The following is a 13,833-nucleotide window of genomic DNA, read 5'->3' as shown; positions in this document are numbered from 1 at the left end:
CAGAGATGATATATGTCATCTGCAGTAATGTTTACAACGGGACAGGTGCAATTGCACCTGTTCCATTGTAAACCATTTTTTTTTTAACCCTTCCAATACCCAAATAATAAAATATGGTCAAAAACTCGGTGTCTTTATTTCATTAATACACTACGTGGCTGGGCAATATACTACGTGAATGGGTAATATACTACGTGGCTGGGCAATATACTACGTGAATGGGTAATATACTACGTGGATGGGCAATATACTACGTGGCTGGGCAATATACTACGTGGATGGGTAATATACTACGTGGATGGGCAATATACTACGTGGCTGGGCAATATACTACGTGAATGGGTAATATACTACGTGGATGGGCAATATACTACGTGAATGGGTAATATACTACGTGAATGGGTAATATACTACGTGGCTGGGCAATATACTACGTGAATGGGTAATATACTACGTGGATGGGCAATATACTACGTGGCTGGGCAATATACTACGTGAATGGGTAATATACTACGTGGCTGGGCAATATACTATGTGAATGGGTAATATACTACGTGGATGGGCAATATACTATGTGGCTGGGCAATATACTACGTGGCTGGGCAATATACAAAATGGATGGGCAATATACTATATTTTGTATATTGCCCATCCACGTAGTATATTGCCCATCCACATAGTATATTGCCCATTTACGTAGTATATTACCCATTCACGTAGTATATTGGCCATTCACGTAAAATATTGGCCATCCACGTAGTATATTCCACGTAGTATATTGCCCATCCACGTAGTATATTGCCCATTCACGTAGTATATTGGCCATCAACGTAGTATATTCCACATAGTATATTGCCCATTCACGTAGTATATTGCCCATTCACGTAGTATATTCCACGTAGTATATTGCCCATCCACGTAGTATATTGCCCATTCACGTAGTATATTGGCCATCAACGTAGTATATTCCACGTAGTATATTGCCCATCCACATAGTATATTGCCCATTCATGTAGTATATTGGCCATCCACGTAATATATTCCACGTAGTATATTGCCCATCCACGTAGTATATTGCCCATTCACGTAGTATATTGGCCATCAACGTAGTATATTCCACGTAGTATATTGCCCATTCACGTAGTATATTACCCATTCACGTAGTATATTGGCCATTCACGTAGTATATTGGCCATCCACGTAGTATATTCCACGTAGTATATTGCCCATCCACGTAGTATATTGCCCATTCACGTAGTATATTGGCCATCAACGTAGTATATTCCACGTAGTATATTGCCCATCCACGTAGTATATTGCCCATTCACGTAGTATATTGGCCATCAACGTAGTATATTCCATGTAGTATATTGCCCATCCACATAGTATATTGCCCATCCACGTAGTATATTGCCCATTCACGTAGTATATTGCCCATTCACGTAGTATATTGGCCATCAACGTAGGGCAATATACTACGTGGAATATACTACGTGGATGGGTAATATATAGTACGTGGATGGGCAATATACTTCATGGCTGGCCAATATACTAAGTGCCTGTGCAATATACTACGTGGCTGGTCACTATGTTATGTTGCTGCGATGTATGCTACTATATCTAAAATATGCAAATGTACATAGCCGTGTATTTATTGTTGGCCACAATTAATTTCAATTTTTTTTACTTGTTGTCCTTTTTTATGAAGATTGAACAACACCCTGAGGTCTGGGACCGGTCAAGTGAAAAGTACAAGGGGGCAAAACGTGATGCCTGGCCCAAAATAGTAACCGCTCTCTTTCCAGAGTGGCCGAATCTCCCAACACAGCAGCAAACACAGATTTGTAAGTATAAATTTATTTCCTTTTTTTAAAAAAAGTAAGAAGAATGGATTTGTAATGTTTTATTTAAAAATTTTAAATTTGCAGTGGGCGATGTGAAGACGAGATGGCGGTCTGTCACAGACAGATATCTTAAATCACTCAAGACTCCGAGTGGCAGCTCGCCGCCAAGGAAGAGGGTGCCCTATGGAGACCAGCTGAAGTTCATATTGGGAAGCCGGAGTTTGAGGAGGTAGATAATATAAAGAAATAGTGTTGCTTGACGTAATGATTTGTATTTTTGTAACCTTTGTTTTATTTTTGGGTCTGCAGAACAGAAAGCAACATCTCTGCCCAAACACCTCCGGACCTTACCGATGGTGACACCACGGTGGACAGTATTGGAGAGGAAGTAGAAGACAGCATAATGAACAGCCAAGAATCTCCGGGGAACATGTCTTTGTCCGGAAGGTCACACGAAATAAGTGATTCCCTTGGAGAACATGACGTTGCAGCAAATACCACAACTTCTACTTCCTCTGACGCTGGTGCAAACTCTGGTGGCGGTGTGTCGAGGCACATGGGGAGGGGGGCTGCTTCTGTCCGTCCCGTGGCAGTGAAAAGACCGGTGCAAAAGAAGACCAAACAAGGTCAAATTATAGAACAATTAACGAGTAAAACGCTCAATCTTCTTGATAATTCTTCTAAGCAAGATGAGCATGACAAATTTGGGTCATTTTTGGCAGACCGTGTTAGAACACTGCCACGGGACAAGCAGCAAATGTTCGTTACAGCTGTCAATTGTCTGTTAATGGCAATTGATGACACACCAACCCTACCCCCTGCTCCACAAGTAATGACGGGTATTTTCAACATTTTCAGCAACCCCATTATGCCTCCACCACCACCACCACCACCAGCTGCTGCATCGCAGCATTACGGACAGGCGGCAACATACAGGGCCAATCAAGTAGATGCGTACAGTGGCCATACACCTGTACCTAGTTCAACTGGCCATCGTTCCAGTATGCCCAATAGCAGTGTCTACTCCCAACCTGACTTATTTAATGATATGGGCTACCAACCGGAATACCATCAATTTTGAGTTTTGATATCTCATCCTATTTCAGTAGAGACGGGAGTGTATTGAATGTTAAACCGTTGAGTTCATGACCAAATCTTACAAAAGTTCTTTAAAGGGAACCTGTCACCACGAAAATCGCGGGTGAGGTAAGCCCACCGTCATCAGGGGCTTATCTACAGCATTCTGTAATGCTGTAGATAAGCCCCCGATGTTATCAGAAAAAGGAGAAAAAGACGTTATGTTATACTCAACCACAGGCGGTCTCGCTGCTGGTCAGGTCAGATTGGCGTCTCCGGTCCACTGCGGCGCCTCCTATCTTCTTTCCATGAAGTCCTCTTCTGATCTTCAGCCACGGCTCCGGCGCAGTCGTACTTTGCTCTGCCCTGTTGAGGGCAGAGGATAGTACTGCAGTGCGCAGGCGCCGGAAAGGTCAGAGGCACGGCGCCTGCGCACTGCAGTACTATCCTCTGCCCTCAACAGGGCCGAGCAAAGTACACCTGTGCTGGAGCCGTTGCTGAAGATCAGAAGAGGATGTCATGGAAAGAAGATACGAGGCGCCGCAGCGGACCGGAGACGCCAATCTGACCTGACCAGCAGCGAGAGCGCCTGTGGTTGAGTATAACATAACGTCTTTTTCTCCTTTTTCTGATAACATCGGGGGCTTATCTACAGCATTACAGAAGTGGGCTTACCTCACCCGTGATTTTTGGGGTGACAGGTTCCCTTTAAGTTTTGTTATAAAATGTAAGTTCATATACATTAAAAAAAGTTTCTTTAATGTAATTAATTTTTCTTTTACTTTATTAAAAAAAATTATTTTAACTACTCAGATTTCTTATTATCATAAAAATAAGAAGCTCGGAAATGGGATCTGATTAAGCAACGGTAAACAATAACAACATGGAAACGATTATTGTTTAAATAATATTTTTTATTTATTAGCAATGTTTACAATTAGATTAATTAAAAAGGGGCCTTGGTAGATAGGGATTTGGCGACGGTTGATAGGGATTACGCCTCACATTTTCACAGGTGTTAGCATCTGTGCCGTACAGACTGGTTCATTAGTGGATAGGGTTCAGCCGTCATATGTTCTGTGCTGTTATATCTCACGTCCAGTCTTGGGCCTTGATTCTGTTTAGGCATCAGATCTTCTCTGCAGTTCTGGCAGCTCAACACCGGCACAAGAGTATTGCCAGTGCACGGCACCTTCAGGACTCATGAAGTAGTCTGCAAAGGTTTCTCTCACACGCACACCCGTGTTACATTGCCTTCCTTGACCAAAGTTGTCCACTGCATCTAATTCTGACACCTGTAATTCCTCAACTACCTCAGTGCTGTATTCACGAGCATAGTTGTGGAGCACACAGCATGCCTTTATCACAGTGTCCACGGTCTCCGGATCTAACTGGATGGCAGTGTGAAAGATCCTCCACCGACTACACATGATCCCGAAGGTACATTCCACATATCTTCGTGCACGGCTCAGCCTATAATTAAAAATCCTCCGCCGGTCATCCAGTGCTCTTCGTGGGTATGGGCGCAGCAGGTGGGGCTTCAAGGGAAATGCCTCATCCGATACCATCACAAAGGGTACTGGATGTGTGGAACCTGGCAAAGGTCTAGGGGCTGGGAGCGTGCCGCCATCTCGAAGAATTTGAAGTCCAATCTGTGATGATTGCAACACCCGAGAATCCCCAGTACTACCATAGGCACCAACGTCGATGGCAACAAACTTGTAATGTGCGTCAGCCACCGCCATCAAGACCACTGAAAAATACTTCTTATAATTAAAGAAGCGTGATCCTGATCTTGGTGGCTTTAGCACTCTCACATGTTTGCCATCAACAGCACCTACGCAGTTGGGGAAATTGGCCACAGTTTGAAAGCCTGCTGCAACCTGCAGCCAAGTCTCCTCGGTTGGGCAAGGCATCACGATGGGCCGCAACTTCTGCCAGATGACGGTACATGTGCACCGTACAATTTGCGAGATGGTCGATTTGCCAACCCTAAATTGGAGGTGCAGGGATGTGTAGCTCTCTCCTGTGGCTAAAAACCTGAAGAAAGAAAAAAAAAATTTTAGAAAACCTACCAACACAAATTGTGTTGCAAGATAAAACATCCACATCATGGCCACTAGCGTTATGGGGACACAGGCAGCATTGCAGCAGCATTATGAGGGAAACAGGGTGCACTCGCAGCATTGGGGCAGCATTATGAGGTAAACGGTACACTCGCAGCATTGGGGCAGCATTATGAGGGAAACGGTGCACTCGCAGCATAGCGGCAGCATTATGAGGGAACCGGTGCACTCGCAGCATTGCGGTAGCATTATGAGGGAAACTGGCAGCATTATGGGGGCACTCGCAGCATAGCGGCAGCATTACGGATTAAACAGGCAGCATTTGTGGCAGCATTTAGGGGTGCACTAGCAGCAAGGCCTTACCGCAAGGTGATGAGCAGCCTTTCTTCTGCAGAGATCGCTCTTCGCATGACCGTATCTTCGTAAGTGAGGTGTGGACCAAGAAGAATTAGAAGACGATCAAATGCCTCAATGGAAAGACGGCAAAACTGAGAAAATTTATCTGGAAAGCTGAAAATAAAAAGGAACATAAAACTTTAATTTTAAACACACACATAATGTATGTTGTATATATCAAAAAAAGGTACAAAGAAACACAGCTGTCAACATACCATTTCTCACTATATCTTACCTCCTTAAATCACGATAAAGAACATGGAAGTGTCCCTTTTCCTCCCGTTCATGAATGATGGGATGAACCCACATCCTTTTTTGCCGTCTGCTATCCCTTCTTCTCCGCGATTGCTCCTATGGGAGAATATAGTATGTGTTATTACATGGAACTGTACAACACATGTTATACAGCTGGCAAGGCTGGGTTCACATTGCGTTCCCCCAGTCCGTTTTGACGGACTTCGTAACACCGCTGCATAATGCGGTGAAACGTAGTCCGCTAGCGCCACAATTGACTCCTATGTCTGACATCACTAGCCATGTGCCGTCATTTGAGTGACGGTCGGACCTCTAGACTCTGACTGCAGCGTTTCCGTGTCTGTCACTGCTAGCGCAGATGTAGCTAGCAGATGCTCCATCTGCGTTAGTGATGTGCCAAAGTCAGCACTTGCGTTGCAGCAGACCGTGAACGTATGTGTTGAACGGGCTGCTGTACACATTGTGAACCCAGCCTAATACGGAAAGTGTTCACATCTAATGACATTTTCTTACCAGCTCGCTGTAGTGGTGCAGCAAAAGTAGTGCCGTATGCAACAGTAGGCAGTTCTGTTCTGGAGTTAGACGATGGTGCGGCATCTTGAATTCAACAAGGAAGCTAAATGGTGAAGAGGGGTTGGACCAGGAAATGAACTCATGTTTTTTTTTTTTTTTTTTTCAACCAACTTTATCTGCTGTAAAAAAACGCATAAAAAACGCACAAAAAACGCATGTAAAAAAACGCATAAAAAACGCATAAAAAACGCATAAAAACCGCATAAAAAACGCACAAAAAACGCATACGGTTTTCCTGGGAGTGGTGCCAATTTCTCCTCAGGAAAATCTCAGGAAAATTCTGCACAAAAAACCTGACGTGTGCACATAGCCTTATACTGGTCACTAAGTCTAATACTAGACTCACACTGCCTGTTTTGTATAGCAACCATAGACAAGAGTTTTAGATGCACATAAGGATTTTTTTTGTAGGGTGTGGTGTGATCTGATTTGTGGAAAGGTGATTGTGAAGGAAGGAAGCGAAGGTGAGCTGTGATATCACCTATCCTGAATGGGGAATCCTGAGTTATCTATATACAGCTCTGGCAAACATTAAGAGACCACCACATCAAAAACCTGTCATGGGCAGCCCTATCTCCAGACCTGAACCCCATTGAACACCTCTGGAATGTAATCAAGAGGATGATGGATAGTCACAAGCCATCAAACGAAGAACTGCTTACTAGTGTTGAGCGATACCTTCCGATATCGGAAAGTATCGGTATCGGATTGGATCGGCCGATATTCAAAAAATATCGGATATCGCCGATACTGATACCCGATCCCAATACAAGTCAATGGGACCAAAATATCGGAATTAAAATAAACCCTTTCTTTCCTTGTAGGTTCATTCTACATGAAGGAAAACAACTAAGAATAATGCAGGATGTATTTGGGGAGGTGGCGGAGACATTAAAGGCATAGAGGTTTAGCCCAATCAAATAGAATAGCAGGAATTTTATTTTTTTTTAAAGACGTTCGGAGTTACAAAGATATTGACTATGTAAATTTTCTTTTTATTTTGTCAGATATTGATGTTTCACTATTCCATGCCCTTCCCCTTCTTTTTTTTTTTACTTTTCCCACACTTTCATCTTCATCATCATCAGCATCTTTGACATCAACTTCTTCTTCACCTTATTCATCTTCTTCTTCATCTTCTACATTTTTTTTTAATTACATTATTCATATTCATTTTCTTCAACTATTATTATTCTTCCTATTCGACTTCTTCATCATATTCTCATTTGTGACAGGCATTCCCGTAGTTGTTATCTATAAAAGTTTGAAGATTACACCTTCCGTTCTGCCTGTCACAAAAGTTACATTTGTCCGCGTTCAGTTTGGCCTGCAGCATCAGGCTTTATCCAGGGGCACCACGAGGAGGAACAAACTCACCCCTATACACTGCTTAGTCTTCTTCTGCATCTAATTTAGATAATATCTTTTGCTCTGATATTAAGTGTTATGCTTAATGTTCTTCTGCTCTTTGTTCTGCAGCATCTTGTTCTTCTGCTTCTCGGTCTTCCATGTCGTCGTCTCCAGGGTCGTCGTCTCCGCCGTCATCTTCGTCATCGGGGTGGTCTTCAGGGTCGTCATCTCCAGGGTCGTCGTCATCTCAGTGATTGTCGTCTCTGGTGTCGTCGTCATCTTAGGGGTGGTCTTCCGGGTCGTCGTCTTTAGGGTCTTGAACTTGGAAATGTAGCAGAAGGTACAAGAAGGCTGAGAAAATGCCGAGAACCAGCTGATGGAACTGGAACTCGGATGGCTACCCGAAGGTCAAAGAGCCAATGGAACTACCGAGGACCAGCTGACGTTACTGGAACCCGGTTACTAAGCAGGAGGTACCCGTGCTAAAAAGCACTACCAAGGACCGCCTGACGTTGGCAGAACTCGGATACCCAGAAGGAGGCACCTAAGCCAAAGGCTCTGCCCGGAACCAGCTGACGTTACTGGAACCAGGATTGGGAGCAGAAGGTACAAGAGCAAAAGACACTGCCGAGAACCAGCTGACGGTACTGGAACCCGGATGGGTAGCCGAAGGTCCAAGAGCCAATGGAACTACCGAGGACCAGCTGACGTTACTGGAACCCGGTTACTAAGCAGGAGGTACCCGTGCTAAAAAGCACTACCAAGGACCACCTGACGTTGGTAGAACTCAGATACCCAGAAGGAGGCACCTAAGCCAAAGGCTCTGCCCGGAACCAGCTGACGGTACTGGAACCAGGATGGGGAGCAGAAGGTACAAGTGCAAAAGACACTGCCGAGAACCAGCTGACGGTACTGGAACCCGGATGCGTTGGCCAACTGTGCAAGAGCCAATGGCACGACCGAAGACCAGCTGACGGTGCTGGAACCCGGTTAGTAAGCTGTAGGTACCCACGCTTAAAAGCACTACCAAGGACCGCCTGGCGTTGGCGGAACTCGGATACCCAGAAGGAGGCACCTAAGCCAAAGGCTCTGCCCGGAACCAGCTGATGGTGCTGGAACCAGGATGTGGACCAGAAGGTCCACAGGAGAGGAGAGAACAGCTAGGCCGCGAGGCTGCCGCAGTTACCGAACACCAACAGTCCTACAGGGGGAGCTTGGCCTACTGGCACTACAGAACCAGCCTTGATTGCCAATTCCCACAGCCCACATAGGAAGCTCCTAAACTTGAGGCACCATGGAGTTGGCTAACCCGACCGCAACACGACGGGGCAACGCATAGGCGTCTCAGTGAGCTTGACACTACCCGGAACCAGCTGACGGTGCTGGAACCAGGCTGGGCACGAGGGAGTACCCGTGACAAAGACACTGCCGAGAACCAGCTGACGGTACTGGAACCCGGATGCGTTGCCCAAGTGTGCAAGAGCCAATGGCACCGAGGACCAGCTGACGGTGCTGGAACCCGGTTAGTAAGCTGTAGGTACCCGCGTTTAAAAGCACTACCAAGGACCGCCTGGCGTTGGCGGAACTCGGATACCCAGAAGGAGGCACCTAAGCCAAAGGCTCTGCCCGGAACCAGCTGATGGTGCTGGAACCAGGATGTGGACCAGAAGGTCCACAGGAGAGGAGAGAACAGCTAGGCCGCGAGGCTGCCGCAGTTACCGAACACCAACAGTCCTACAGGGGGAGCTTGGCCTACTGGCACTACAGAACCAGCCTTGATTGCCAATTCCTGCAGCCCACATAGGAAGCTCCTAAACTGGAGGCACCATGGAGTTGGCTAACCCGACCGCAACACGACGGGGCAACGCATAGGCGTCTCAGTGAGCTTGACACTACCCGGAACCAGCTGACGGTGCTGGAACCAGGCTGGGCACGAGGGAGTACCTGTGACAAAGACACTGCCAAGAACCAGCTGACGGTACTGGAACCCGGATGCGTTGCGCAAGTGTGCAAGAGCCAATGGCACCGAGGACCAGCTGACGGTGCTGGAACCCGGATGCGTTGCCTATTCAAGATTGTCTTCCTAGAGCCCCAACTAGCGGTGTTGGAGCAAAGGGTAAGCAGGCGGAGCAGAGTGTAGGCCGAAGCCTGCACTGGAGGCAGCTTTGTGTCTGCGTTGCGTTTGCAGGACACATTGCCGGCTACACAGCGGGGGAACAGCTGGCGTTGCTGAACCCCACTGACACAATGGCGGGTGTTTTTCTCTGTTCAGCCTGCACTTCCAGGCACCAACTGGTGGTGTTAGAGCCCAGGGTCAGCAGGAGGAGGAGAGGAGCAGAGTGTAGGCCGAAGCCTGCACTGGTGGCAGCATTTGTTCTGTTGTGCCAGCGTGGCTTGTGCTGGACACGTTGCCGACTACACAGCAGGGGAACAGCTGGCGTTGCTGAACCCCACTAACACATTGGCTGGTGTTTTTCTCTGTGCAGCTAGCACTTCCGGGCAAAAACTAGCGGTGTTAGAGCCCAGGGTCAGCAGGAGGAGGAGAGGAGCAGAGTGTAGGCCGAAGCCTAATTGAACCAATTTCAAAGGTAACCTTTAACCCACCCTCAGGTGTAACAATGTAGAAGAGCCACACATTGTGCAGCAGTAATGAAAGGTTGCTCTTTAAATTTTGCTCATTGCACAGGCTGAATGAAAGACGTACACAATTTTGCCCATTATACAGAAAAACTGTATTGGAGGCGTGACTTGTCTTTTTAAGGAGGCGCAGCACAGGTGTCCAAAAATAACGCCTTGGTGCTGGGCGCAGCCTCCTGAGCGTTGTTATTTGCTGTACAGGAGTCTGCGCTCTTGTTAGCCCTTTGCCATGCCCTGTTAGTGCTGCCCGTCTTATGACCTCATTTCATGTTGGCCGGTGCAGTTAACGATGGCCATGAATCCCAGACCAGCAGTGTCTTTTCATAAAGTCACACTGCAGGGCTGGGATTCATTGCCTTGCGCAGTAAATATGTTTGCCGCTCATTCATGTCCTTACACCTGCTTCAGACTGGGCGGCCTCTGCTGATCCCTTATTGCATGCCGCGGCCATGAGGCCGCACAGTCTGAAGAAGGTGGAAGGAGGGGAGTGAAGACAGGCGAAGATATGCACTGCTCGTGCCCATCAATCACACCCTCGCAGTCAAAATAAGTAAGACAACGAGGGGCGTTGTGTCGGGCAGGGCAGACGCACAGGCACAGGCAGCCAACCAACGTTGCCAGAAGACGGCCAGCGTTACCAAGGGGGGTGCTGCGTGTCATTAAAAAGGAAAGTCACACCTCAGGGACACTGTAATGGTCTCTAATGAGACACATTTTGTACATGTTTGTTGAGTTCGACATGGGCAAGGAGAAAAAGTCAGCCACCTTGTACAAATGCAGCATTACTGCTGTACAAGGTGGCTGTTATACATAGAAACCCCTGGGGGGGGGGCAGGGTCCCTTTAATTTCAGTTCAGGTGCCTGCGTGGCGTTTGCAGGACACGTTGCCGGCTACACAGCAGGGGAATAGCTGGCGGTGCTGAACCCCACTAACACATTGGCTGGTGTTTTTCTCTGTGCAGCTAGCACGTCCGGGCAAAAACTGGCAGTGTTAGAGCCCAGGGTCAGCAGGAGGAGGAGAGGTGCAGAGTGTAGGCCGAAGCCTGCACTGGTGGCAGCTTTTGTTCTGTTGTGCCAGCGTGGCTTGTGCTGGACACGTTGCCGACTACACAGCAGGGGAACAGCTGGCGGTGCTGAACCCCATTAACACATTGGCTGGTGTTTTTCTCTGTGCAGCTAGCACTTCCGGGCAAAAACTGGCGGTGTTAGAGCCCAGGGTCAGCAGGAGGATGAGAGGAGCAGAGTGTAGGCCGAAGCCTAATTGAACCAAATTCAAAGGTAACCTTTAACCCACCCTCAGGTGTTACAATGTAGAAGAGCCACACCTTATGCAGCAGTAATGCTCCACAAGTGAAAGGTTGCTCTTTAAATTTTGCTCATTGCACACGCTGAATGAAAGACGTACACAATTTTGCCCATTATACAGTAAGACTGTATTGGAGGCATGACTTGTCTTTTTAAGGAGACGCAGCACAGGTGTTCAAAAATAACGCCTTGGTGCTGGGCGCAGCCTCCTGAGCGTTGTTATTTGCTGTACAGGAGTCTGCGCTCTTGTTATCCCTTGGCCATGCGCTGTGAGCGCTGCCTGTCTTCTCACCTCATTTCATGTCGGCCAGTGCGGTTAGCGATGGCCATGAATCCCAGACCCGCAGTGTCTTTTCATAAAGTCACACTGCAGGGCTGGGATTCGTGGCCTTGCGCAGTAAATATGTTTGCCGCTCACTCATGTCCTTACACCTGCTTCAGACTGGGCGGCCTCCGCTGATCCCTCATCGCATGCCGCGGCCATGAGGCCGCACAGTCTGAAGAAGGCGGAAGGAGATGAGTCAAGTCAGGCGAACATATGCACTGCACATGCCCATCAATCACACCCTCGCAGTCAAAATATTTCAGACAACGAGGGTCGTTGTGTCGGGCAGGGCGGACGCACAGGCACAGCCAGCCAACCAATGATGTCAGAAGACGGGCAGCGCTACCAAGGGGGGTGCTGCGTGTCATTGAAAAGGAAAGTCACACCTCAGGGACACTGTAATGGTCTCTAATGAGACACATTTTGTACGTGTTGAGTTCCACGTGGGCAAGGAGAAAAAGTCAGCCACCTTGTACAAATGCAGCATTACTGCTGTACAAGGTCCTGGGGGGGGCAGGATCCCTTTAATTTCAGTTCAGGTGCCTGCGTGGCATTTGCAGGACACGTTGCCGGCTACACAGCAGGGGAACAGCTGACGGTGCTGAACCCCACTGACACATTGGCTGGTGTTTTTCTCTGTGCAGCTAGCACGTCCGGGGAAAAACTGGCGGTGTTTGAGCCCAGGGTCAGCAGGAGGAGGAGAGGAGCAGAGTGTAGGCCGAAGCCTGCACGGGTGGCAGCTTTAGGTGTGTTGTGCCAGCGTGGCTTGTGCTGGACACATTGCCGACTACACAGCAGGGGAACAGCTGGCGTTGTGGAACCCCACTGACACATCAGCGAGTGTTTTTTCTGTGTAGACAACACTTCCAGGTGACAACTGAGTGTTGAAACCCAGGGAATCAAAGAGGAGCAGAGTGTAGGCCGAAGCCTGCACTGGTGGCAGCTTTTGGTCTGTTGTGCCAGCGTGGCTTGTGCTGGACACGTTGCCGGCTACACAGCAGGGGAGCAGCTGGCGTTGCTGAACCCCACTGACACAATGGCGGGTGTTTTTCTCTGTGCAGCCAGCACTTCCGGGCCCCAACTGGCGTAGTTAGAGCCCAGGGTCTGCAGGAGGAGCAGAGTGTAGGCCAAAGCCTAGTAGAACCAATTTCAAAGGTACCCTTTAACCCCCCCCTCAGGTGTTGCAAAGTACAAGAGCCACACCTTGTGCAGCATTAATGCTGCACAAGTCAAAGGTTGCTCTATGAATTTTTCTACTTGCACACACTGAATGAAACACGTACACAATTTAGCCCATTATACAGTCAAACTGTATTGGAGGCGTGACTGACTTGCCTTTTTAAGGAGACGCAGCAGAGGTGTCAAAGTTTACACCTAGGTGGTTGGCACAGACTCATAAGCGTCGTTATTTGCTGTACAGGAGTCTGCGCTCTTGTGTTATCCCTTGGCAATGCCCTGTTAGCGCTGCCCGTCTTCTGACCTCATTTCATGTTGACCGTTGCGGTTAGCGATGGCCATGAATCCCAGACCCGCAGTGTCTTTTCATAAAGTCACACTGCAGGGCTGGGATTCGTGGCCTTGCGCAGTAAATATGTTTGCCGCTCACTCATGTCCTTAGACCTGCTTCAGACTGGGCGGCCTCCGCTGATCCCTTATCGCATGCCGCGGCCATGAGGCCGCACAGTCTGAAGAAGGCGGAAGGAGATGAGTCAAGTCAGGCGAACATATGCACTGCACATGCCCATCAATCACACCCTCGCAGTCAAAATATATCAGACAACGAGGGTCGTTGTGTCGAGCAGGGCGGACGCACAGGCACAGCCAGCCAACCAATGATGTCAGAAGACAGGCAGCGCTACCATGGGGGGTGCAGCATTACTGCTGTACAAGGTGGCTGTTATACATAGAAACACCTGGGGGGGGGCAGGTTCCCTTTAATTTCAGTTCAGGTGCCTGCGTGGCGTTTGCAGGACACGTTGCCAGCTACACAGCAGGGGAACAGCTG

At 48.2% G+C, this 13,833-nt stretch overlaps 2 protein-coding genes across 2 annotated transcripts in view; one reads left to right on the top strand and one right to left on the bottom strand.

The window, feature by feature from the left end:
* Positions 1-3,013, top strand: part of LOC138643436 (uncharacterized) — a 33,234-nt gene extending 30,221 nt beyond the window's left edge. Inside the window, exons 2-4 of the mRNA XM_069732348.1 lie at positions 1,709-1,844; positions 1,929-2,073; positions 2,154-3,013. Coding sequence (XP_069588449.1) covers positions 1,709-1,844; positions 1,929-2,073; positions 2,154-2,925 — 1,053 coding nt within the window. The 3' untranslated portion in view covers positions 2,926-3,013. The remainder of the gene's footprint in view (positions 1-1,708; positions 1,845-1,928; positions 2,074-2,153) is intronic.
* Positions 3,014-3,814: 801 nt separating this feature from the next.
* On the bottom strand, positions 3,815-6,275 carry LOC138643012 (uncharacterized). The gene is made up of 4 exons (XM_069731684.1): positions 6,152-6,275; positions 5,619-5,734; positions 5,351-5,497; positions 3,815-4,961 (listed from the first exon to the last, which is right to left on the bottom strand). Exons 1-4 carry the CDS (start codon positions 6,233-6,235, stop codon positions 4,043-4,045), a joined length of 1,266 nt encoding a protein of 421 aa, XP_069587785.1. The 5' UTR covers positions 6,236-6,275; the 3' UTR covers positions 3,815-4,042.
* Positions 6,276-13,833: the final 7,558 nt, after the last annotated feature.

Source organism: Ranitomeya imitator, chromosome 6, assembly GCF_032444005.1.
Source record: "Ranitomeya imitator isolate aRanImi1 chromosome 6, aRanImi1.pri, whole genome shotgun sequence".
In the NCBI taxonomy this organism is placed as follows: Eukaryota; Metazoa; Chordata; class Amphibia; order Anura; family Dendrobatidae; genus Ranitomeya; species Ranitomeya imitator.
Note: the sequence above shows the minus strand (reverse complement) of the source record. Positions and strands in the feature narration are given on the sequence as shown.